General features: G+C 55.6%; 2 protein-coding genes across 4 annotated transcripts in view; one reads left to right on the top strand and one right to left on the bottom strand.

Annotated features, from left to right (window-relative positions):
* The first annotated feature begins 380 nt into the window (after positions 1-380).
* On the top strand, positions 381-13,994 carry LHX4 (LIM homeobox 4). Of its 3 annotated transcripts, none has more exons than XM_074906940.1 (6): positions 381-624; positions 7,600-7,771; positions 10,969-11,171; positions 11,380-11,534; positions 11,989-12,160; positions 12,254-13,994. In XM_074906940.1, the coding sequence occupies exons 1-6, from the start codon at positions 549-551 to the stop codon at positions 12,646-12,648; spliced, it is 1,173 nt and encodes a 390-aa protein (XP_074763041.1). In that variant the 5' UTR covers positions 381-548; the 3' UTR covers positions 12,649-13,994. The 3 variants fall into 3 exon arrangements, with proteins under 3 accessions (XP_074763041.1, XP_074763040.1, XP_074763039.1); XM_074906938.1 differs by having other exon boundaries at positions 382-624; positions 12,251-13,994; XM_074906939.1 differs by having other exon boundaries at positions 11,989-13,994.
* Positions 13,995-17,171: 3,177 nt separating this feature from the next.
* Positions 17,172-21,363, bottom strand: part of ACBD6 (acyl-CoA binding domain containing 6) — an 88,309-nt gene continuing 84,117 nt past the window's right edge. The window contains exon 8 of the mRNA XM_074906936.1: positions 17,172-17,798. Coding sequence (XP_074763037.1) covers positions 17,644-17,798 — 155 coding nt within the window. The 3' untranslated portion in view covers positions 17,172-17,643. The remainder of the gene's footprint in view (positions 17,799-21,363) is intronic.

The raw sequence follows: 21,363 nt of genomic DNA, 5'->3' as shown, positions 1-21,363 counted from the left end.
GAGAAGGTCCCTGAGCCCCGAAGGCAGAAACTGGAGCCTGTGGCTCTTTGCTCTCTCCCACCAACGGCACCGCTGGACTGAGCTGCCCGGCACCGGACAGCGCTACGTCGCGACGGCGCTACGTCGCGACATCGCCAGTCACTCGAGGCCGGGCCTGGCCCCGGGGCGCTTCGCGGCCGCAGGGCGCCCCGAGCCCCCGCCCCTTCCCCGCAGGCCCCGCCCCGGTTCTCAAGCCACGCCCACCCCACTGTCATGCCCCGCCCCCACCGGCGCGGGGAGGTAAGCGATTGGCCGCGGGCCGCCCGTCCCGCCCCCGCCCCCCTGCGGGCGGTGACGTCAGGCGCGCTCCCCGCAGGGTGAATGAATGGGAGGCGGGCGGCGCTGGCGGGCACAGCTGCGGCGGCGCGCCCGGGCCGGCACCGGCACCGGCACCGGCACCGGCACCGGCACCGGCACCGCCTCCGCCTCCCGTCGCGGGGCTCGGCCGGCCCGGGCCGCACTTCTCCCTCCCCTCTTCTCTCCCCTCCGCCGCCCCCCGGGCCAATAAAATGATGCAAAGCTCAGCTCTCGCTGCCGAAGGGGCTGTCAAGGGGCTTCCCGAGATCCTCGGTGTGCCGGTGCAACGTAAGGACGCTTTCTCTCTTCTCCCTCCTTCGCTCCCTGCCGCAAAGGCGGCCCCGGGCCGGCGGGGCAGCGCCCTGCGGGCTGGGCAGGTGTCTCCCGCTCCCCCTTCGGGCGCGTTTGGTTTTTTTTCTTTTCCTCCCTTTTATTTTTGCCCCCGTGTCTAGCAGCGTGGAAATCAGAATCGTGCGGAAGGGAGCGGGGTGCCCCGGGGCGGGCGGGCAGCCGCGGCGGCGGGAGCCGTGCGGAGCGGTTGCGGACCCGGCCCCGACGGGGAGGTCGACGCGGCCGCGGCTCCTCCGGCTCTGCGTGCGCAAGTGCGTGTGCGAGTGTACAGCGTGTGTGTGTGTGTGTGTACGGGGGGGTGCCCCGCTCCCCGCGCACCCCCGGCCCGCAGAGCGCGACCCCCCCGCTTATATCGTTTATCGCGACAGGCAGCGCCTAACGGCCGAGCGGCGGCGGTGGGAAGGGACCCAGGGACGTCCGCGCATGTTACCGGGACGGCGAGCCCAGCTCGGCTCCGCGCGGGGCGTGGAGCGATGCCGCCGTGTTTGCGTCTACCCAAAAATCACGTCCCTATCCGTAGGTGCGCATATACGCGCTGTAGTTACAGGTAGCGGGTCCGTGTGAAGGCTCGAGCGTGCTGGGGGGTGTATATGCACGCCTGGGGCGGGTGTATGCACCCACGTACGCGCGGGTGTACAGACCCCACGGGTGTACGGACCCGAGCGGGTCTCAGCGGGACGCACACGCCGGGGCCGAGCCATAGGGGCCGGCAGCCTCCCCGTTTCTGTAGGGCCAAGCCCCGCGCGGGAGGAGCCCGTGTGCACGCACACCCCTATTATTATTAATTATTATTATTTCTCTCTGTTTGCAAACGATTCCGGAGAACCGGGGCGTCTCTGCGGGCTCGGAGAGGGGGAGAGCCCCCCGAGGGGACCCGGGCAATGGTCTGCCCCCCTCCCCCCCGCCCCGGGGCACCCGGAAAGTTGACGGGTGGGTGCGCCGGCGGGGGGCGGGGAGCGGGGCGAGACGGGCCTGACCCCTGGGAGACATTTCGGGGTACACAGAGGGATACCCCGTCACTCCCGGCAGCCAGTCCCCATCCTGGTTTGAGGGGCCCATCCCCCGTTATCCCCCGTTATCCCCCGTTTGGGCCCGGTTGCCCGGCCCTGGGGGTGCAGGCCAGTTTAACCATATTTTACCACAGAAGAGGGGAAGAAAAATCCCGGCGGGAGCGCGCAGGGATGGCGGGGGTCTATCCCACGGCCGAATCCTGAGCGTCCCCCTGCCACCGACTAACGGCTCCGGTTCCCAGCCACGGGGCCACCTTTATGGTCCCGAAGCCCCACTGATTTAAGGCGAAATTAGGTGCCCTGGGGCAGCGATCGCCCAGCAAAGCTCCCTGGTTTGGCCCTTCCGGGTGCCACCAAACTCTCCTGCCCGTGACATTGCCATTTCGATCCTAACAGACATATATCAGGAATGATCAGGAAATAACCCAACGATTCGTTGTTGTTGTTATTATTATTATTATTATTATTATTATTATTATTATTATTATTATTTCCTTAAGCTCAAAAATTAGTGGCAGGAACAAAATACGTGAAGGTGGGCTGCTATAAAAGTTTCCATCGCTCTGCAGTTTCCCTGTTGCTCCAGCTCCGAGCCCTGCGGCCACTGCGAGCCCCCAGCCATCGGCTTTCGGGGCGTTACAGTTTTGGGGCCTGATCCTGCACCAGTTACACATGTGCACGGCTCCTCGGGATGAAGGGACTCCCCACCCCACCCCCCTCACCCCCCTCCCCGGGCAGGGGACGCCTCTCCAAGGGGGATTCAGCCCCACTGTCTGCGCCGGGGTCACCTCCCCCAGCACCACCATATTTCATCGGGTGAGCATTGAAAATACACGACATTTTCATTTCTAATCGTTATTAAATCACATATTTCCCTCTCTGGTTAGCCTCCTTATTTTAGCAGGGGCTGTGTCTAACAGCATCCATTTCAGCGAGGTTTTGGGGAGGCCAGCCTTCCCCCGACAAACCTAGCTACGGCTCAACCTTGCAGACGGGCTTGTTAAAAAATATAATTCCCAATATTATTTATGAATATTGTTTTGCAAATCTCACCGAAGTGAAAACTTCTGCCAAAGCCTGTGGGAATCGTGCCCGGGTACCGCTAGCCTCTGGCCAAGGGGCTGGGAGGGGAATTGATTAATCGCCGCTGAGAAAGTCGTTTGCACGCTGCAGAGAAATAAATTGGAGGGGGTTTGGGGTTTATTTGCATGTGATGGAATGAGGTTTCCTTCCCGCAGAAAGTCTTTTCGAGGAGTCTCTGACTTGGTGCTTTCCTTGAGGCGGGTGTTTGGTGCAGGCTCGGGTACCGGGGGACCGGACCGCCTTTGTGCTCCCGTTTGCCACCCGCAGTGCCGAGGCACCCGTTCTGCAGCACCTTCGTCTCCGCGAGTGATGATCCCTTCCCCTTAAAAGCAAGGAAAAAAAAAAAAAAAAAAAAGAAAGAACAAACCAACAACCAAAAAACCCCCAACCCCCCAAAATAAGGGGGTAGTTTGCCTGACGTGGTGCGGAGCCGGGATGCGGGGTGCGCATCCCCCCCAGACGCTGCCTCCGCCCTCGGCTTTGAGCTCTGAGGGATTTCTGAGGCCACCCGCGAGTTTGTTCCGTTTCTGTCTTCTTTCTTTTTCTTTTTTTTAATTTTTAAATGTTTTCCGTCGGGGAGCGATAGGGATGGAAAGATGGACTCGCGGCTAAACAAATCACGGCAGCGGCGGCGGCGCTGCCGGCTTGGGGCCAGCCCTCGGCATAGCTCGTCAGGCCACGGCTCGGGTGCCCCGGTGCGTGGCAGGGTGCTGGGGGGGGGAGGCGAGGAAGGGGGATTTCAGGGCTGGTTACTGCTTTTAACGGGATACGGCCAAATCTTGCCCGGGCGGCCGCCGGCGGCAGGCAGGGATGCGCTCTTGCTGCGCGGTCCCTCTCCCGGGCACATCACCGGCGGGGGGGGTGGGGGGGGGTGGGTGCGGTTTGCATGGAGGCTGCTGCATCCCTGGAGTGGCCCCCCAGGTTCTCGGGGTGTTGAGGAGGTCGTGGGGCTCCGTGTCCCGTCGTCGTCGTCCCCCTCCCCGGGTCTGTCTGCTGGAGCATCCATCAAACCACCCTGCACGCAGAGCTAGCCCTGAGATGCTGCTGGGCAAAGGCAGCAACGGAGCCCATAATATCATTGTCGTTATTCCTGTTATATCAAATAATTTAGTTAAAACAAGTGAAATAAATGCGAGGCTTTCCGCAGCCCAGAGCTGGCCCCGGCGCAGCCACCTCCGTTGCAAAGCACAAAGCAGAGCGCAGGGGCTGTATTTAAGATATTTTCCTCTTTGCGTGTGCTGGGCAAACCAGTGCGTTGACTGGGACACCTCCTGCTACGCCGGCAGCTCCCCCCTTTTTTATCATTGTTGTTGTTATTATTTAGTACAGTGGAGAGCAGCCAAGTCGATGCGGGTTCAGCCCATCGGTGTGCATGCACAGACCCGTGTGCATTTGGTTGGTGATGTATATCTATGGACAGACTGAAAGCAAAAAATAGGGTTTTTGTTTTAAAAAAATATTTTTCTTTGGAAATTTGGAGGAAGATATTATATTATCTGTTTCAGTTGTTTGCTTGTTGAAATTAAGATGTGTTTCTGCCTTTAAGAAGGAGAAAGCTGTGTTACCTTGTGCATGTGTGTACGTACACATGGGAGTAGGTGTGTATATATGTATATACAAACACATGTTTAGATAAATAACCATTTATATAAAAAACATGTTTCATAAACGTGCATACATGTTTACAAAATAAATGAGAACGACTTACTTTGCAATACCACCGAATATACCCGCTGCCGGGGCTGATGCCATGCTGCGTGCCATCGTCTATGCCAACGGCTTTCACTTTGCTCTGAAATAGGTTTAACAAATGAAACGTGGAAAATGTGGCCAGTGCCGACCTGCAACCGTGGTGCTATTCTCAGCAGCACACCGGGAGTGGGGGGGAGCGAAGCATCCAGGCGTTTACAGAGCAAGAAGGAGAAGGGGGACCTATGTAGACAATTTAAAAAAAAAAAAAAAATTAAATATTCTACCGTTGTTAATGCGACACAGGCTTAAATGCCAGCAATAAATACGGTCTGAAGGACATTGGGATTGTAACTATCTAACCCTGTGAATGATAAAATATCTGCCTTCACTTGAGATACATGTCACTACCCTGAAGTATTTTAAAATAATGTTGTTTAAGGCTGTAACAATACAATTTTCTCCTGTGCTCTTTTCCTCTTTCTCCCCCTTCTTTCTTTCCTTTTTTTCTCATCTTCTTCCCTTCCTCTTCCCACCTTCTTTCCTTCTTCCCTCATTTTTCTCACACCTTTTCCTTCCCCTTTTCCCCCCTCTTTCTTTCCTCTCTTTTCTTCACCTTCTTTGTTTTTCCCCTTCTTTCTTTCTTTTTCTTCCCCTTCTTTTCTTCTTCCCCTTCTTTCCTTTTTTTGCCCCCTCTTTCCCCCCCCGATTTCTTTCTTCTTTTTCCTCCTCTTTCTTTCCTTTATCCTCCCCTTCATTCCTTCCTCTTTCCCCACCATTCTTTCCTTTCTCTTTTTTCTCCCCCTTTTTTTCTTTCCTCCCCCTTTTTCTCCCACCTTCTTTCCTTCCTCTTTCTTTCCTCTTTTTCTTCTCCTTCTTTCTTTCCTTATTTTTTCCCCGTTTTTCTTTCTTCGTTTTTCTCCCCTTCTTTTCTTCCTTGTTCTTCTCCCCTTCTTTCTTTCATCTTTTTTCTCTCCCTCTTCTCCTCCCTCTTTTTCCCCTATTTATTTCCTCTTTTTCTCCTTTTTTCTTCCTTTTTCCCTCCCACTTCTTTCCTCATTTTTTCTCCCCTTCTTTCTTTCCTCTTTCACCTCCTGTATTTTCCTTTTCCCCCCCCTTTTCCCCCCCCTTTTTCCCCCCCCTTTTTCCCCCCCCCTTTTTCCCCCCCCTTTTTCCCCCCCCTTTTTCCCCCCCCTTTTTCCCCCCCCTTTTTCCCCCCCCTTTTTCCCCCCCCCTTTTTCCCCCCCCCTTTTTCCCCCCCCCTTTTTCCCCCCCCCTTTTTCCCCCCCCCTTTTTCCCCCCCCCTTTTTCCCCCCCCCTTTTTCCCCCCCCCTTTTCCCCCCCCCTTTTCCCCCCCCTTTTCCCCCCCCTTTTCCCCCCCCTTTTCCCCCCCCCCTTTTCCCCCCCCCCTTTTCCCCCCCCCCTTTTCCCCCCCCTTTTCCCCCCCCCTTTTCCCCCCCCCTTTCCCCCCCCCCTTTTCCCCCCCCCCTTTTCCCCCCCCCCTTTTCCCCCCCCCCTTTTCCCCCCCCCCTTTTCCCCCCCCCCTTTCCCCCCCCCCCTTTTCCCCCCCCCTTTTCCCCCCCCCTTTTCCCCCCCCCCTTTTCCCCCCCCCCTTTTCCCCCCCCCTTTTCCCCCCCCCCTTTTTCCCCCCCCCTTTTTCCCCCCCCCTTTTCCCCCCGCTTTTTTCCCCCCCCTTTTTTGGGGAGAGCAGGACTCGAGTCCTGGGGGCCGGGAGGCAGGTTGCTTCTGCTGTTCCCATCCCTTGCCCCTTGCAGCCTGAGCCACTGCCCGTGGGGGGCTTGTTTTACTGTAAGTTGGTAAAGGTGCCACCCAGCTCGGCCACTTTGGCTGGGGACAACAGAGTCCCTCATAAGATTCCCCAGCACTTGTAGCAGTGTAAAAAAAAAAAAAAAAAAATCAACACCCCCCCCTCTCCACCCCCCCACCCCTGCTATTTACTCTCAGCCGCTCTCCAGCAGAAGAGGGAGGCAACCCTTATGCATAAACATCTCTTCTGCTCTTCACTCCAGCTACGGGCATGGTGGGGCTTTTTCCCCTTAAAATCAATCTTCTTTCATGTGTGTGTGTCAGCATGATGTGCCTGGCTTTTACCGGGCAATCTTCTCCTGCAGACTTGTACAGCACCTCCCGTTTATTCTGAACTATGAGCAGATAGCGAGAGAGATAAACATCCAGCTCTCCAGATCTGTAGAAGCTGTCCATCTATAGGCAGACATTGTATAGAAGTCTGGATGGCTGGGTATACATCTTGCCTTGGGAAAAGCCCTCCTTCTCCAAGAACCCTCTCATAGCATGGGTGCTGTAGGGGGGCACTGGATGGAGCTGGACCTGCCACCACTGCTCTCCTCCTGCTCATCGCTGCTCACTGCAGTGTGGCCTCGCTTCAGCCCCCCTTTCCCAGCCATTTCCAGCGTCAGGGGTCTGTCACACCCCGGCTGGATGGCAGGAAGCGGGTGGAAATAGGTGCTCTTCCCATCACATGAAAACCAGGGGCATGGGGACCAAATGAGTGTTGGACTGTGAGGGGATGCAAAGTGGCCGGCACAGGTGGCTCGGGGTCCTCAGGGTGCAGCAGCATCGGTGGTGAAAAGATATTTGACCATGTGGAAAAAGCCTCTGTGGGTGGGGTGGAGGTGGTTGCTGTCCTGCATGCCCAGATCACAATGGGGACCCTGTGGGTGAACCCCTGAGCCACCCCAGAAGCCTGGCCCTTGGGGGATGAGGGTAGCCACGGGGAGAAATGAGCCGTGTCAGGGGCTGCAGGGCGCTGTCCTGGAGGGAGCAAGGGGTAGGCAGGAAGCATGGCCTGAAAAATAGGGTGCAGAAGGGAAAAAAGCGGGGTGTATGTGTGTGTGCACACGCGCGCATGGCCCGGCTGCGAGTTTTGCTATCCCAGAGGGTTTTATTGAAGGTTTGCAAAGGAAGACGTGCTGGGACACTGTCAAGGCAAGGGGTGGCAGCTCATCACCCCGCAAAGCACCAGCATGAGCCACCGCAGGGCTTTGCTAGCCACACCGGCCAGGTGGGAGCACTGCAGGGGTGAGGGTGCTGCGGTGGCTGACACTGCTCTTCTCTCCATCTCTCCTCTCTCTTTTCCCCTCCTGCCCAGAAATCCCCCAGTGTGCCGGCTGCAACCAGCACATCCTGGACAAGTTCATCCTCAAGGTGCTGGACCGGCACTGGCACAGCTCCTGCCTCAAGTGTGCTGACTGCCAGATGCAGCTGGCCGACCGCTGCTTCTCCCGGGCCGGCAGCGTCTACTGCAAGGAGGACTTTTTCAAGTGAGTACCACTCGGGGGCACAGCCCCACTGAAGGCGGGGTCTCCCCGCCTGCAAAGTAGACAATGAACCTATTTTTAAGCATGATTTCTCCGAAATCTTGATTTTGTTGTTGTTGTTGTGGAAATAAAGGAAATGTTGGTGCTTTACAGCTGCCACAGGCTGGATGCTGTTTGTTGGGTTGTAACCTCCTGAAATCCCCAAATCTCCCTGGTGCTCCTGTCTCTCCCCAGGGCTGGTTGTCAACCCCCGTGGGACAGGGACCTGGTCGGCAGCAGCCCCGGCTCAGCTCAGAGCTAGAGGGCAGGAGAAACCCACGCAACGCAGTGGCAGTGCTGCCTGCTCCTGCCCGAGCCTGGGCTTTGCTGATGCCATTTACCTTCGTCTTTTTACCTTTTTTTTTTTTTTTTAAAATCCTTTTTTTTGCTCCCAGTAGCATGAAAACCTCATTTGATTTTGTTGACGGCTGCCTCTGAGCTCTGAGATGATCCAGCCTCGGCGTCTCCCTGCTCCCGCAGGACAGGACAACCCTTTTCCCATTAAAAATGGACTTTTCATCAGGGATGCTCTAGTCCCTGGCTGCTGGTGAAATACGGTCGTTTTCCCAAGGGATGTCAGAGTGTGTTGCACCAGGGCCAGGCACAGCTCTGCTGGCTGTGAATCGCCATGAAGCGGAGGGGTGCTGCTTTACACCTCCTGCAGGGAGGAGGGCTGGATCTTGGCCAGCGGGTGCCTTTTGCTGCCCGGGTGCAGGTGATGAGGCCTGGTTCAAAAGCAGCTGCTGCACCTCTGGGACTGGGATCACCTCCCTGTGCCATTGTCTCCTGCCCATCCCCAGCCGCACTGGTTCTCCCTATCACACCCTCAGCCTCTGGCTCACTGGCTAAACCAACCTATGGCAATTATGTCCCATGCTAATCCCGGGGCCAGACTTTCCCTGCCTGCCCATCCTCGGGCTCTCAGGCCTCCTACATGCCCACTCCCCAGCCATCAGGGACAAAGATGCAGCTTGAATTTCTCCTTCTCAGCTGGGGAGTGTGCAACGGTCAAAGCAGCCACTACAGCCTGGGTAATAACACTTCACTTCTGATATTTTCCAGCCTATTAATCTCCAAGTCATTTAAATAGTTGCCCAAAAGGTGCAGGTAATCAATGTTAATTAGAGTTGAAAGATCAGCGACTTTCTTAGATGAGGTCCTGCCTGGATTATTTGGTGCCAATCAATAGCATCTCAGCGTTCGCTCAGGCTCTCGCCTCACCTTTATTTCAACCGCTCATTGATTTTGGGATAGATAACCTGCAGAGGACGTGAGGATTTAAGGCCAACTTCAGAGACGGGTTTGCAACTCAGAAGCTGTTTCCAAAAAGACCAGATTTTTTGATTTTCATATTTTTTTCCTTCTCCCAAATCACTGCTCTTGGTCCCTGGCCTCAGGCAGCTCTGTCCTGGGTCTGGCCATCCCCAGGTGGTGTGGAAAAGCCCCGAGATGCTGGGAGGGAAGGAGTGTAAAATGGCTTTAAGTGTTCTTTGAAGGGGGTATGGATGGACAGAGGAGCGAGAGGTGCTGCTAAGCGTGCACTGGCTCAGCCTTGGGCACAGAAAAGCATCTCTCCCTCCCACCCCTCCCTCCCTCCATCCCTCCCTCCATCTCCCATCCCCTCCCTCCCAGCTGACTCCAGGAGAGCTGAGGTCTCCCCAGCAGGTGTCAGAGGACTGGCCCTTTAGGATACAAGCCCAGAAAACGAGACAAAACAGGTTTTCCCTCTTCACCTTCTGCTTCCAACAACCCTGTGCGCAGCTGCCGAAATCACACCAGTGCCACTCATACCCAGTGCCCACCGCCTGTCCCTGGGTGACACCAGTGTGGCTTGGGGACAGTCTTGGGGACTCAGCTTTGGTGGCTGTGCCCTGGATTTCTGAACGGTGTGAGGGCACAGGCAGCCATGGGGCTTGCAGAGTGATTTTGCATGATCAGGGGATGTTCAGCCCTCGGGGGGGCAGTGGGAGGTGCTTGGGGTGCCTGTGCCCCCTGGACACCCCAGAATGCCACCGTGCACCCCTGCAGCCTTGGGGCTGTGGGCCAAAGGGCTTGATTTTTCCTGGGCTGTCTCCTTTGAAGCGAAGAGTGCTGTTCAAGGTGTAGGGAACAGTTCTGATGGCTTTGCTGCCTGGGCTGCTGCTGCAACTCCAGGATGGCTCCATGGGGTCCCAGTGCCCTGCTGATGGGGTGTTTATGGGTGCTGGGAGGGAGCAGGGGAGACCCAGCAGAGCATTTGTGGTGCTCGTGGGAGGCAGGAATCTGACCCATGTCAATCTCAAAGCCCACACGGCCGATGCTGAAAACACCAGTGGCAACGTCTGCTTATTTTTTGACGTTCTCCTGTGCTGCCACCACCTCGTGGCATGTGTTGCCCTCATGCCCTTTATTTAATTTACAGTGGGTGTTATGTGGGTGTTAGCCTTCATGTCTGTGTAGCGCAACCGCACCCTGCCACAGCCCGGGATACACACACACGGGTGCAGCAGAGAGCCTGCGGTCGGCAGGGGCTGCTGGGTGACTCACATACTCCTTGCACACTCCTGGTACAATCCTTGCGTTCTCCTGCCACACTACTTTCTTGCAGGCACCATCCACACTTCTTGCACCATTCTTACATGGTCCTTGTGTGCTTCTTCCATGCTCTTGGCACCATTCTTGCATGCTTCTTCCACATTTCCTGTCCCATTCTTGCATGCTGCTTCCACACTTCTCGCATGCTCCTTGCACGCTCCTTGCAGCCATGCCGTGGGCTTGCTTGGGCCTACGTCTACTCCAAGCCAGCACACCCAATGCAGCCGTCGGGCTGTCATTACAGTGTAAGAGCCCCATCATTCTGCATTAATCTGGGATTCATCATGCTAGCAGGGTGGTGTAATTAATTTATTTGGTATTAATGTGGATGAAATATGTACTGTCCTTGCAGGGGAAATTCAGGCAGCCTATAAGCATTAGTTAAAAGAACCATTAAAATCAAACCTTCCTCAGCTCCATTAGGCTGGTCTTTCACACTGAAGAAGATAAACCCCTGCCGTGTGAAGTGTCATGCATAATTAGGTTGATCGCTGGTTTAAACTCTGCCCTGTCTCCTGGTCCCCACCCCATCTCAGGGCAAAGCCCACCTCACTGTGGGGCTCAGGATCTCCCACTTCTCCTTGCAGGCGTTTTGGGACCAAATGCACAGCATGCCAGCAGGGTATCCCCCCCACCCAGGTGGTCCGCAAAGCCCAGGACTTTGTCTACCACCTCCACTGCTTCGCCTGCATCATCTGCAGCCGGCAGCTGGCCACAGGCGACGAGTTCTACCTGATGGAGGACGGGCGGCTGGTCTGCAAGGAGGACTACGAGACTGCCAAGCAGAACGGTAGGCACCCCGGAAGGCCTGTGAGGCAGGGCCTCACACTGAAGTGGTGGCTGTGGATCATGTCACCGGTATTGTACCTGTGGGAGGGCGTTGCTGAGGGCTCTGGGGCAGCAGGTTTTGGGGAGCTTTTCCCCAGTGGCGTGCACTGGCAATTCAGGGTTGCTCATGCTGCTGCATTTGGGGCTGGTATCGGCTCCTTCGCTTGCAGATGACTCCGAGGCGGGTGCTAAGCGGCCCCGGACCACCATCACGGCCAAGCAGCTGGAGACACTGAAGAACGCCTACAAAAACTCCCCCAAACCTGCCCGGCACGTGCGGGAGCAGCTCTCCTCTGAGACGGGGCTTGACATGAGGGTAGTGCAGGTGAGGCCATGGGGATGCCCCTCTCCACCCTGCCACGAGCAAAGGGGGGGGGACACAAGGCTCGCACTAGGGGGACAGGCTGCAAGGGTGCTGGTTTTCAAGGGTGCCAGGCTTCAGGGGATGCAGGAGTGGCAGGAATATTGGGGTGACATGGGTGCCTGGGAGCTGGGGTGCTGGGTTTCAGAGGTGCTGGATTGAAGGGGTGCTGGGTTGCTGGGGTGTGTGGGAGCTGGGTGCTGATATACTGGGTTGCAGGAGTGCTGGGCTGCACCAGTGCTGGCACGTTGTGTTGCAGGGGTGCTGGGTGGCAGCAGTGCAGGGATGTTGGCATGCTGGGACGCCGGGGTGTCTGGGTGCTGGCTTGCAGGGGTGCCGCTATGCCAAGCTGCAGAGATGCTGGTGTGCAGGCGTGCCAGGGTGCCGTGGTGCCATCAACATCCCCGTTTCTCCCCAGGTGTGGTTCCAGAACCGCCGGGCCAAGGAGAAGCGGCTGAAGAAGGACGCAGGGCGGCACCGCTGGGGGCAGTTTTACAAAAGCGTCAAGCGGAGCCGCGGGAGCGGCAAGCTGGAGAAGGAGAGCTCGGCCGAGGACTGCGGCGTCAGCGACAGCGAGCTCAGCTTCCGCGGTGAGCGGGATGCCGGTGCAGGGCGGGGGGGCCGCGGGGCTCCCCCCTGCGCTGACCCTCCGCCTCTGCTCTCCCTCCTCTCCCCGGCAGAAGACCAGATCCTCTCCGAGCTCGGCCACACCAACAGGGTTTACGGCACCGTGGGGGACGTGGCGGGCGGACAGTTGCTGAACGGCAGCTTCTCCATGGAGGGGACGGGACAGTCGTACCAGGACTTGCGGGACGGCAGTCCCTACGGCCTCCCCCAGTCGCCGTCCTCCATCTCCTCCCTGCCGTCCCACCCGCCCTTGCTGAACGGGCTGGACTACGCCATGGACGGCAGCCTGGGGCTGGTGGCCCACGGGGCACAGGGGGTGAGTCAGACGCTGCGGGCCATGGCCGGGGGGGGGCCCACCTCCGACATCTCCACGGGGAGCAGCGTCGGGTACCCAGACTTTCCCACCAGCCCGGCCTCCTGGCTGGACGACATGGATCACCCCCCTTTCTAAACGCCGCTCGCCCCCCGCCCCGGCCCCCCTCGCTCCCCCCCGCAGCCCGCAAGCGCAGCACCGAGGGCGCCCGCCGGCGGTTGACCTTTCCAGGATTTCCCATGGGAATTGGCCCTGGAGGGCCGGAGGGAGGGGGGGGGCGCGGCATCGGCAATGACCGGGGGCTGCTGTGCCAGGGATAGGGGGCACGGATGCCTTTGGGTGTAAGCACAAGAGAGGTGTCGGCACATGGGACGCACAGCGAGGACGCCGGCGCAGGGCTGGGGCACGGCAGGATGTGTGACGGTGCGAGCCAGTGGGAGAGAAGGACAATCAGAGATGGCAGAGCCCACCCTGGCACCTGCGCCAGCCCCACACCCCTCCTGCCAAGCACCGCTGCTATTTTCAAGAGTTATTTTTCGATATGGAGTTGAAACGTGACTTGGCGCTGCCCGGAGCCTCAGCGGAAAGAAAAGTCTATATTGTAAAAGGGTTTATTTTAGTGAGGCCAGGGACCTGTCCAGGCAGGGCCACTGCCCCGCTGCCCAGGGACGATGCTGCCTGCCTCGGGTGTAGAGGGAGCGGAGATGTTGTGCAGTGGCTGCAGGGATGTGATTTATCCCTGGGCGTGCAGGAGTGCTTACGGTGCATCACTGCAGGTTTTACCTTGGTTGTGTGGCAGGGAGGAATTAAAAAACAAAACCAAAAACAAAGCCTGCAACCTGAGATGCCTAATGGCCAAGCTGGGCTGTGGCTCGGCCAGCTGGGATGCTCAGGGCTGGATGCTCTGAGGGTATTGCAAACAATCCCCCCCCTCCCAGAAGAGGGGATAAAGGACATTTCATCAGCTGCAGAAGCACCCACATGGTGGGGAGCAGAGGGGATTGAGGTGTGTGAGGTCTCTCCCGGCACTGGCCACCCACCTCCTCCAGTGGCATGGGGTTGACGGGCCCAAGGGTGGGTGCAGGCAGCCAGGGAGGACTTCAGGTGGTTTGGGCACATCCCATGAGCCCCATGGGGTCTGCTCCTGGGTGGGCTCACCCCTTTATCAAAACCCACATCCCTGGGCTTGCAATGGCCCACCTGCCTACTTGCCCTGGCACAGCCCTCACCAGGCTGGAGACATTCAGCCTGATGGGTAAAATCCAGCTCCATGCTTGCTGCTCAGGGTGCCCAGCTCTGCCCTGGCCCCACGGGGATGCCCTGGCTGTGGGGTCCCTGCCATCACTCTCTGGGTTGATGCTGATGATCCCAGATGCCCTTCAGGGAGGGCTAGTGGTGGATCTGGTTAGCTGGCTGCTGCCAGAGACTGGGGGGCTGCAAAAGAAAAGGATCAAAAAGAATAAAAAAAATGACAAAAAAAAAAATGCCACACAAGAAAGCACATCACTGGTATGTCCCTGTCCCTCCTTGCCCCCCCAACTGTGTGTGCTGGTGCTGCAGGAGATGCCCCAGCTGCATCCATGTGCCTCCCCCACTCCCAGCCTTGGGTGCTGCTTTGTGCCAAGCCCCTGGCCTCACTGGGCACTGCGGGCAGCTGGTGGGGAGGGGGGCGGGGGTAGTCGTGCCCACTGCTCGCCATCCCCCTTCTTTGACAAGGTCAAATGCCCCTTCCCCTCACTGTGTAAATTTTGTACAGTTCCAGAAAGTGAGAGTCTTGTTTCCTGGGGGAAAAAAAATAAAACCCAACAAAAATAATAATAAAAATGTTTTAAATAATAAAACCTTATTTATTGCCATGTCTTTGAGGAAAAAGGACACGCCACACCCACACCCCCCCAATCCCCCTGAATTTGGGCCTGGGGCGTTGCTTTTGTACCCTGCCTCCTGTGCGTTGGCATGAGATGTGTTCAGTCACCCCTCGCCTGGAGGGAAAGCGATGTCAAATAAACTTGGGATGCTCTTTAGCAGTTGCTGTCTTTGGGATTTTCTTCCTCAACGGGAGGGCAGCAACCACCATCGGCATCACCTGCTCCAGCACCATTGGCTGTTTGGGGGTCGGGTTCCTCTGGGTTTTGTCTGGATGGAGGAGCCGGATCCCTGGATGGGACAAGTGACACTGGTCAGCATGGCCTGGCTGTTTGTGGGCATGGACATGTGGGTGGGCATCTCCATCCCTGCCATATGGCACCCCAAGATGCCCGCAGCTTTTCTGCCAACACACAGCATTGGTGGTGGATGCCCATGGTTCCCCGGTGCTGGGGAACCACGGGCACGCACCACCGTCACCTGGCTGTATCATCACAGCACTCAGCGGGCACAGGTGAAATGGAAAAGCCATGTTGTGGAGGGTCCAAGCCCCTCCACAGGCACCGGTGTGTTGGCTTTCTATATTTTAATCATTTTAACATTTAATGTTTCTCAATTAAAGTGATTTCCTGGAGTAGATGCCAAGCTTAGGGTGAATGCACATTAACCACTTTCTGTATCGGTAGTTAAAGGCACCGAGGGATTTAAACAGCAATCCGCAAGGCTGCTGGGGAAAGGTTTGGCTGAATAAAGCAGATTATAAACAATAATATATGTCTTTCTCTTTTCCCCCCAACCCAGCCCTGCTTTTTTTTTTTTTTTTTTTTTTTTGGAAAGGCTCCAACCTCACAAACAGACTTAAAGTGCTATAAACATCTCCAGGGCTGAGCGCTCAGCCCCCAAATGTTCTCTCTGAAAGCATGGGCATTGCAGCTACTGCTTTTCATCTCTGCTTTAAGAGAGATTTTTTTTATTACCTGATGTGTCCATCAAGCCAAGCAGTGGCTGTGCGTTATGGCACTGCGCAAGGGTGGCTGTGCTTGTCCCTAACCTTGATGCCACCACATCTCTATCCGGAAGCCAGCGGAACACCCCTGTGCGGAGCACCCCAACACTGGGGGTTGGCATCTTTGCTTCATTTGCACCCAGATGCAAAAGCCATGGGTGTTGCCATCAGCACCTATTGCATTTTGTCTGTGTGCTGTGGCTGCGCTGAGACCCACCTGCGGGTCCTCTTGGCAGCATGAGGGAGAGCAGAAGCCGCTGTGGGTCCTTGCTCAAGGCTGAGAGGGCTGCTGCACTGCTTCCATCGAAAAAGCATCGCCCTGCAGGGACTGGCAGGGATCCTAGATGTTAAAACCTGGCATTTGCTGCACAGCATTGATGTTGAGCAGCAGCTTGCTTCATGCATCTCTGCATCCAAGCTCCCTGCTTGCCCCCCTGCCAGCCCCTCGTCACAGCTGGGCCATGAAAGCGTCCCCCAACACAGCGGGGCTGGTGCATGCGTGGTGGCTGCAAACAGATATACAAGATGTATTTTATTTTTGCCATCCATGTTCCAGCTAGGAAGGCAGTTTCTTTGGGATGTTCATAGGGAGCAGGCTTAGAGCTCAAGTTTCCTTCTGACTTAGAAAAAGCCCTGAAGGCTGGTTGGCTTTTTTTCCCCAAAAGCACAGAGATCATCACTGCAGCTCCTTAGCCCATCAGACCCCCTCCAATATTAAAGGAAAAGAAGTTGATATGGTCAATATAAGGGTCCATACAGCCTGTTACCTTACCCAAGCCATTTTGTCCCCACCCCTGAGCCTGCCCCGTGCCTTGTGCATGTGGTGCTTCAGCTGCTGGCAGCGTTCAAGCCAGCACAGCAACCTCTGTCAGCGTTAGCAAGAGCTGGCAGCTGCTGCGAGGGTCCAAACCCAAATGTGCCTCCTGCCCAGCCAGTCCTTAGCAGAGGGAACTTTCCCACTTATTTTCCTGAGTCTGGATGCACTGCAGAAAGGACGCGATGGCATGCAGCTTCCCATCACAGCGATGGAGATTTCCTGTGCTCCCCTCATGCTATAAATCTCCTTGCCCTGGGAAGAGCAAGTGGCAGGGTAATGCCCAGCAGGGAAGCCACGGCCTCCTCTCACTGTGTACACCCACACCAGACCTAGCGGGGCCCACGAAGCAGCCAAGAGTTAGGCTGAAGCACAAGCCCAGCCCTGGCACCTCCCCTGGACCACGGCTGACCCAGCACAGCCCAGTGGGCATCCCAGTGAGGATGCAGAAAGCCTTGCACCCACCCCACCTCACTCCAGCACCTGAGACATTGCCTCGAGGCACGTCCTTCCTGCTTTCTGGGTACTCAGCCAGCTGAGAGGACCATGAATTGTCCAGGACAGGCCCACAGGTGTGACAGGCTGAGCGCTGTGTGAGTCTATGCCCAGCTCTTACAAAACTGCAGCCCTGAACGAGCCACCCTGGGGACCAACATGCAACAGGTGGACCTGGCACTGCTGATGGAAGTGGCATTTTTAAGACCATTTAATTCAGCAAAGTGGTTGTGTGACAAGGTGAAAAGTCCTGTCAGCTGGGGGAGGCTGGTTACCCATAAAGGACCTGTCTTACATAAGTTAGGTGACAACTAGAGGGATGGACAGACAGCTATACTTTTGTGGCCCTTGCTCCCCAGGATGAGAGTTTGAGCAGAGCTTTCCAAGGGCTGTGATGGCACTGAGTTGTCTCCCATCCTTACTACTTCCAAGGAATCAAGTCACTCCCTGAAAGACAAAAACGCAGAGGCACCGTCCCAACACTGTGCTTTTCTTTTATTTATAGTATTTTGTTTGGACCCAGGGAAAAATAAAACCAAAGCAGAACTCAACCCGATTGGGAGAGAGGAGCATCCCACCTGGCCCAGCAGCCCTCCCCTCCCCACAGAGGAGCTGACCAGTCAGCACAGGCTGCTCTGGTGAGACCTGCAATGCAATACTTGCATTTAATACATTAAAACGATACTTGGGAGCTTCTCCAGGCCCTCTGTCTCCTCCCTTCCCCCCCCCCCCCCCCCCCCTACTGATAAATGCCAGAGCATGCAAAACCCTGATCCCATCCTGCCCAGGATACGCACTCAGCCAGCCAGCCCTTGTGCTGGAGAGCTCACCCAGACCCTGTGCTCTAAAAGCCCCCCTTCGAACCCCCAAGGCGTTCTGGAGGGCAGCGGGGGAAGAGAAGGGATGTTATTGTGGCGTGTGTCCGTCCTCCCGGCCGCATGGTGCCGCGGGGTTAGGTCTTGCCAGCGGTATGCTGCTGCAGAGCCGACGTGATGGCTTTACAGTCTGTCACCTCCTCTGGCAGGCAGCCCTCCTGGTCCCGGAGCGCAGGGTCGGCTCCCGACTTCAGCAGTAGCTCCACGATGTCCAAAAACTCGCAGGCGGCAGCTGGAGGGAGAAAAGGGAAGGGTGAGTCTGGGGATCCCCACCCGAAGAGGAGGTGATGGGTGTTCCTGGAGCAGTGCTGTAGCTGGTGACTGCCCACGTGTGTGCCAGAGGGAGGAAATGCCATGTCAGCACCTGGCCAGGTGGAGCAGATCGTTTTTCGGGGAAGTGTTCGGTACTCAGTGTATTACAGATCTTTGGATTTAATAGTGCAAAGGAGAAAGACAAGAGTGAAAGCAATGAAAAGCCAGAAGTCCTGAGGGGGTGTTGCCAGTGCAGCTGCCACCCCAGAGCCACGGAGCCGGGCAATTTGCAGGGCATCACCCAGGACGATGCACAGGGTGCCTGGGTGTAGCCTGGCCAACACTCTGCGTCCAGGATTGCAGTGAGGTGACGGGAAGGGCCCGAGAGTGCTACTGCAGCACCCCAGAGAGCCCCGAAGTGCCACCTGGGAAAGCCTGCCCCACCAGCTTTTGTACCCATAATTTATAGTGCATTTGTCATTTATAACATATTTATAAACCCCCTGCCCCTCACCTGCCTCCTGACCCTTGCAGGGCTCCACAGGCAGCACATCCCAGGCAGGACAGTCAGTACCGCCTCGCTCCTGGCTTTCACCTATCATTTCTCCTTGCAGGAAATGCAGATGGTTTTTAGCCGCTGGCTGGCCCTTCCCTGAGCATCAGCCCCAGGGAAAGGTGACCATGCCCACAGACAGCCAGTAAAAGCACATCGCTGTTATTTCTAACTCACACCTCTGCTAGCATCTGCTAGCAACTATTTTTTCAACCCCAATTTACCCTGCCAAGTCAGAATCAAGTTTGACCTGAGCTCTTCTCTGTCCCAAGGATGAAACAACCTGGCAGCTTTCCATTCTCCCTCCAACCTCATCTAAGAATGTTAAAAAAAAAGCACCAGTAAAAAACTGAAAACTCTTAACACTGAAGAGCTGAGCTTGGCCAATACCAGCAGAAGTCCCAGTGTCTGGATGTTCCCGTAAATCCATGCAACGCAGATCCTAGTGAAGCCAAAAACTGCCTCAGCCCCCATCTCCCTTAAGAGACAGCGAAGCCGGCAGCTTCCTCTTGCATTGGTAGTGATTGGTTTTAATTATATTTCAGGCACTTTTACAACGTAACCGACCAACTCTTTTTTTTGCTGTTAAATGTAGTAATTAGAGTGTCTTTTGCATTACTCTGCAGTTTTCTACTGACCCAAAGGGACAAGCAGCAATGTTTAATTAAAATAAATTTGATGTGTGATTGGAGCTTATACAGAAAAAGGTAAAAAATGGGGAACAAAAGGGGGAAGGGGTTGGTGAGGAAGCAGTTGGTGGTGTGGGTGAGGCTGAGTTGAAGGGCTGGGGGGCACGTCTCGGGGTCTGGGCACAGCACCCTTGCAGAAAACAGACTTCTAGGGGTGCCAAGAAAGCTGCAGTGGCAGCTCTTGGGGCCGAGGAGCTGATGCGCACACGGGGAAAGGTGGTTTCATTGTCCAGTGTCACTGGCGGGCACAGCCTGTGTCCTCTAGTGGGCCGGGGACGTCCCTGGGGATGAGCACAGCTGCTGGATTTATCGCACCCTGGGACCCCCGATTTGTCAAGGGCCGGAGTGGCAGCCCTGACACTGGCACGGGTGAAGATGAATTTCCATTCAGCGCAGTTCGCCTTCTGACTCCATTAATCCTCAGGGTTCAGATGATGAATTTCTTTTCTTTTTTTTTTTTTTTTTTTTAATTATTTATTTTCTCTCCAGCGTCCCCTCCCACTGCCCTGCCACAGCACAGAAAGAGGTGAACAGATGGTGCTTTACAGGGAAGCCGGAGCGCCCATGAGGATACAGAGCCTGCCCACTCTGTGGCCACGTGGCCACCAGTGCTCGGAGAAGCCTTGATTTCCTCTGGGAGAGGCAGCAGCAATGATTTTAGTATTCCCAGCGGGTGGGTGGATGGATGGATGGAGAGGAGCCGAAGACTAGCAGGCTGTTAGCGGGGAGACCATGCTCATGTTCTTCAACACGGCACCGACTGCTGCCAGCAGTCCGGAGGAGAGTGGGTCTGGTGGTGGCTCCCACCGGTGAGCTGGTGCCTTTGGACCATGCTGCCAGCTGGCCTCCACTTAACCTCCGATTAAACCCGGGGTCGGCGCCGATCGGAAGGAGGCAGGATTTATAACCCACAGCAGGATGCAGTTTGACACCGGCTGTAATCAGGGGAGCTGTCACCACAAGGACAGCTGTCAGGCCACGCCGGCTCATAAAAAGGGATGGAGACACCCTAAAAGCAGTGGCTGCCTTGTTGGTCCTGCTGATGGGATTTAACCCTTCCCTGAACAGTCCCTAACAAAAGGGAAGGCCTTGTAAAGGCACTGCTCTGCTCAGCACCACCAGAGACAGTTTTCACATGAGCTCTCACGTCTCTGCTGCAATTAATGGCTTGGTTACGAAGCACTTACTGAGATGGTATTGGGAGATTTTCAGTGAGTTCTAGTTTCAGGACAATAGCCACTTGAATCAAAACCATTCCCTCATTTAACAAGCTGTTTTCAGGATTGGAGTGATTTATGACCAGATCAGCTAAGCAAGAGAATGAGGACAGCCTGGGTGCAGCGCCAGTCAGGCAGGGACAGCGGGGCACCTGCTGGGACAGCGGAGCACCTGCAGGCACACCGGATCTGTGTGCCCTTGACCCAGAGAGGCCTCCTCAAAGATGATGTACAGGGAGGAAAGGTGGGATAATACTCAATGGAGAGAAAAAAATTTAACACTTAAAACATTCAGGAAAAAAACCCTGGTAAACTGTCATTATTGAAACATCTGAGCTGGTAGGGTGGATTGGAGACACCACTCCTGAAATAGTTAATTACATCAGTTATGTTTGTCTGCTTGTGTTAAACAACCTGCTTCAGCCACCAGCCAGAGGGATCCACCTACACAATAGTTTACACTGAGGGGATGCATCCACCCTCTACTTTCACATATTGAACTTGCTTGAAGCAGGTGCTTTTGGAAAATGCATATGCTATGCCTTTGCACAACCTACTATAATCCACCGTGCACCCCTCGGTAGGCAGACGTCAATGCTGGAGAGGGGAGCAGGGGAGAGCATCTCCCTAGGAGAGAGAAAGCCCAAACTGTGGAATGATCTGGGCAGAGAAAGGCAAGGCAGCATTAAGCACTGTCATTCTGTGGACACTGCAGCACTAAGCAACAGATTTGCTACTTCAGTCAGAAGGGTAAGAATTTGAAAAATAAAGCGTTCTACAGGAAAGATGATATGGGGAGAAATCATACGTTATTGTAATTACAGTCTCAGTTCAGGGACCCTGGAATCTGGTAGTTTAGATCCAGATCCAAATGCTGTGCCTTGGACTGATGGTCTGCAAAGCAATTTTGCTATCCTCATAATGTCCTTGTGGAGAGATCAGAAAGAGAGAAAAAGACACAAACACTTCAGAATGACAAGTATGCTCTTAATTACACAGTGACAGGCATCAAGAGAGAGTATAAAGTAAGAACTGGTATGTCTTAATTTTGGAAAAAATTATGATACAGATTAAATCGATACTTTT

This window comes from Athene noctua, chromosome 5, assembly GCF_965140245.1.
Source record: "Athene noctua chromosome 5, bAthNoc1.hap1.1, whole genome shotgun sequence".
In the NCBI taxonomy this organism is placed as follows: domain Eukaryota; kingdom Metazoa; phylum Chordata; class Aves; order Strigiformes; family Strigidae; genus Athene; species Athene noctua.
Note: the sequence above shows the minus strand (reverse complement) of the source record. Positions and strands in the feature narration are given on the sequence as shown.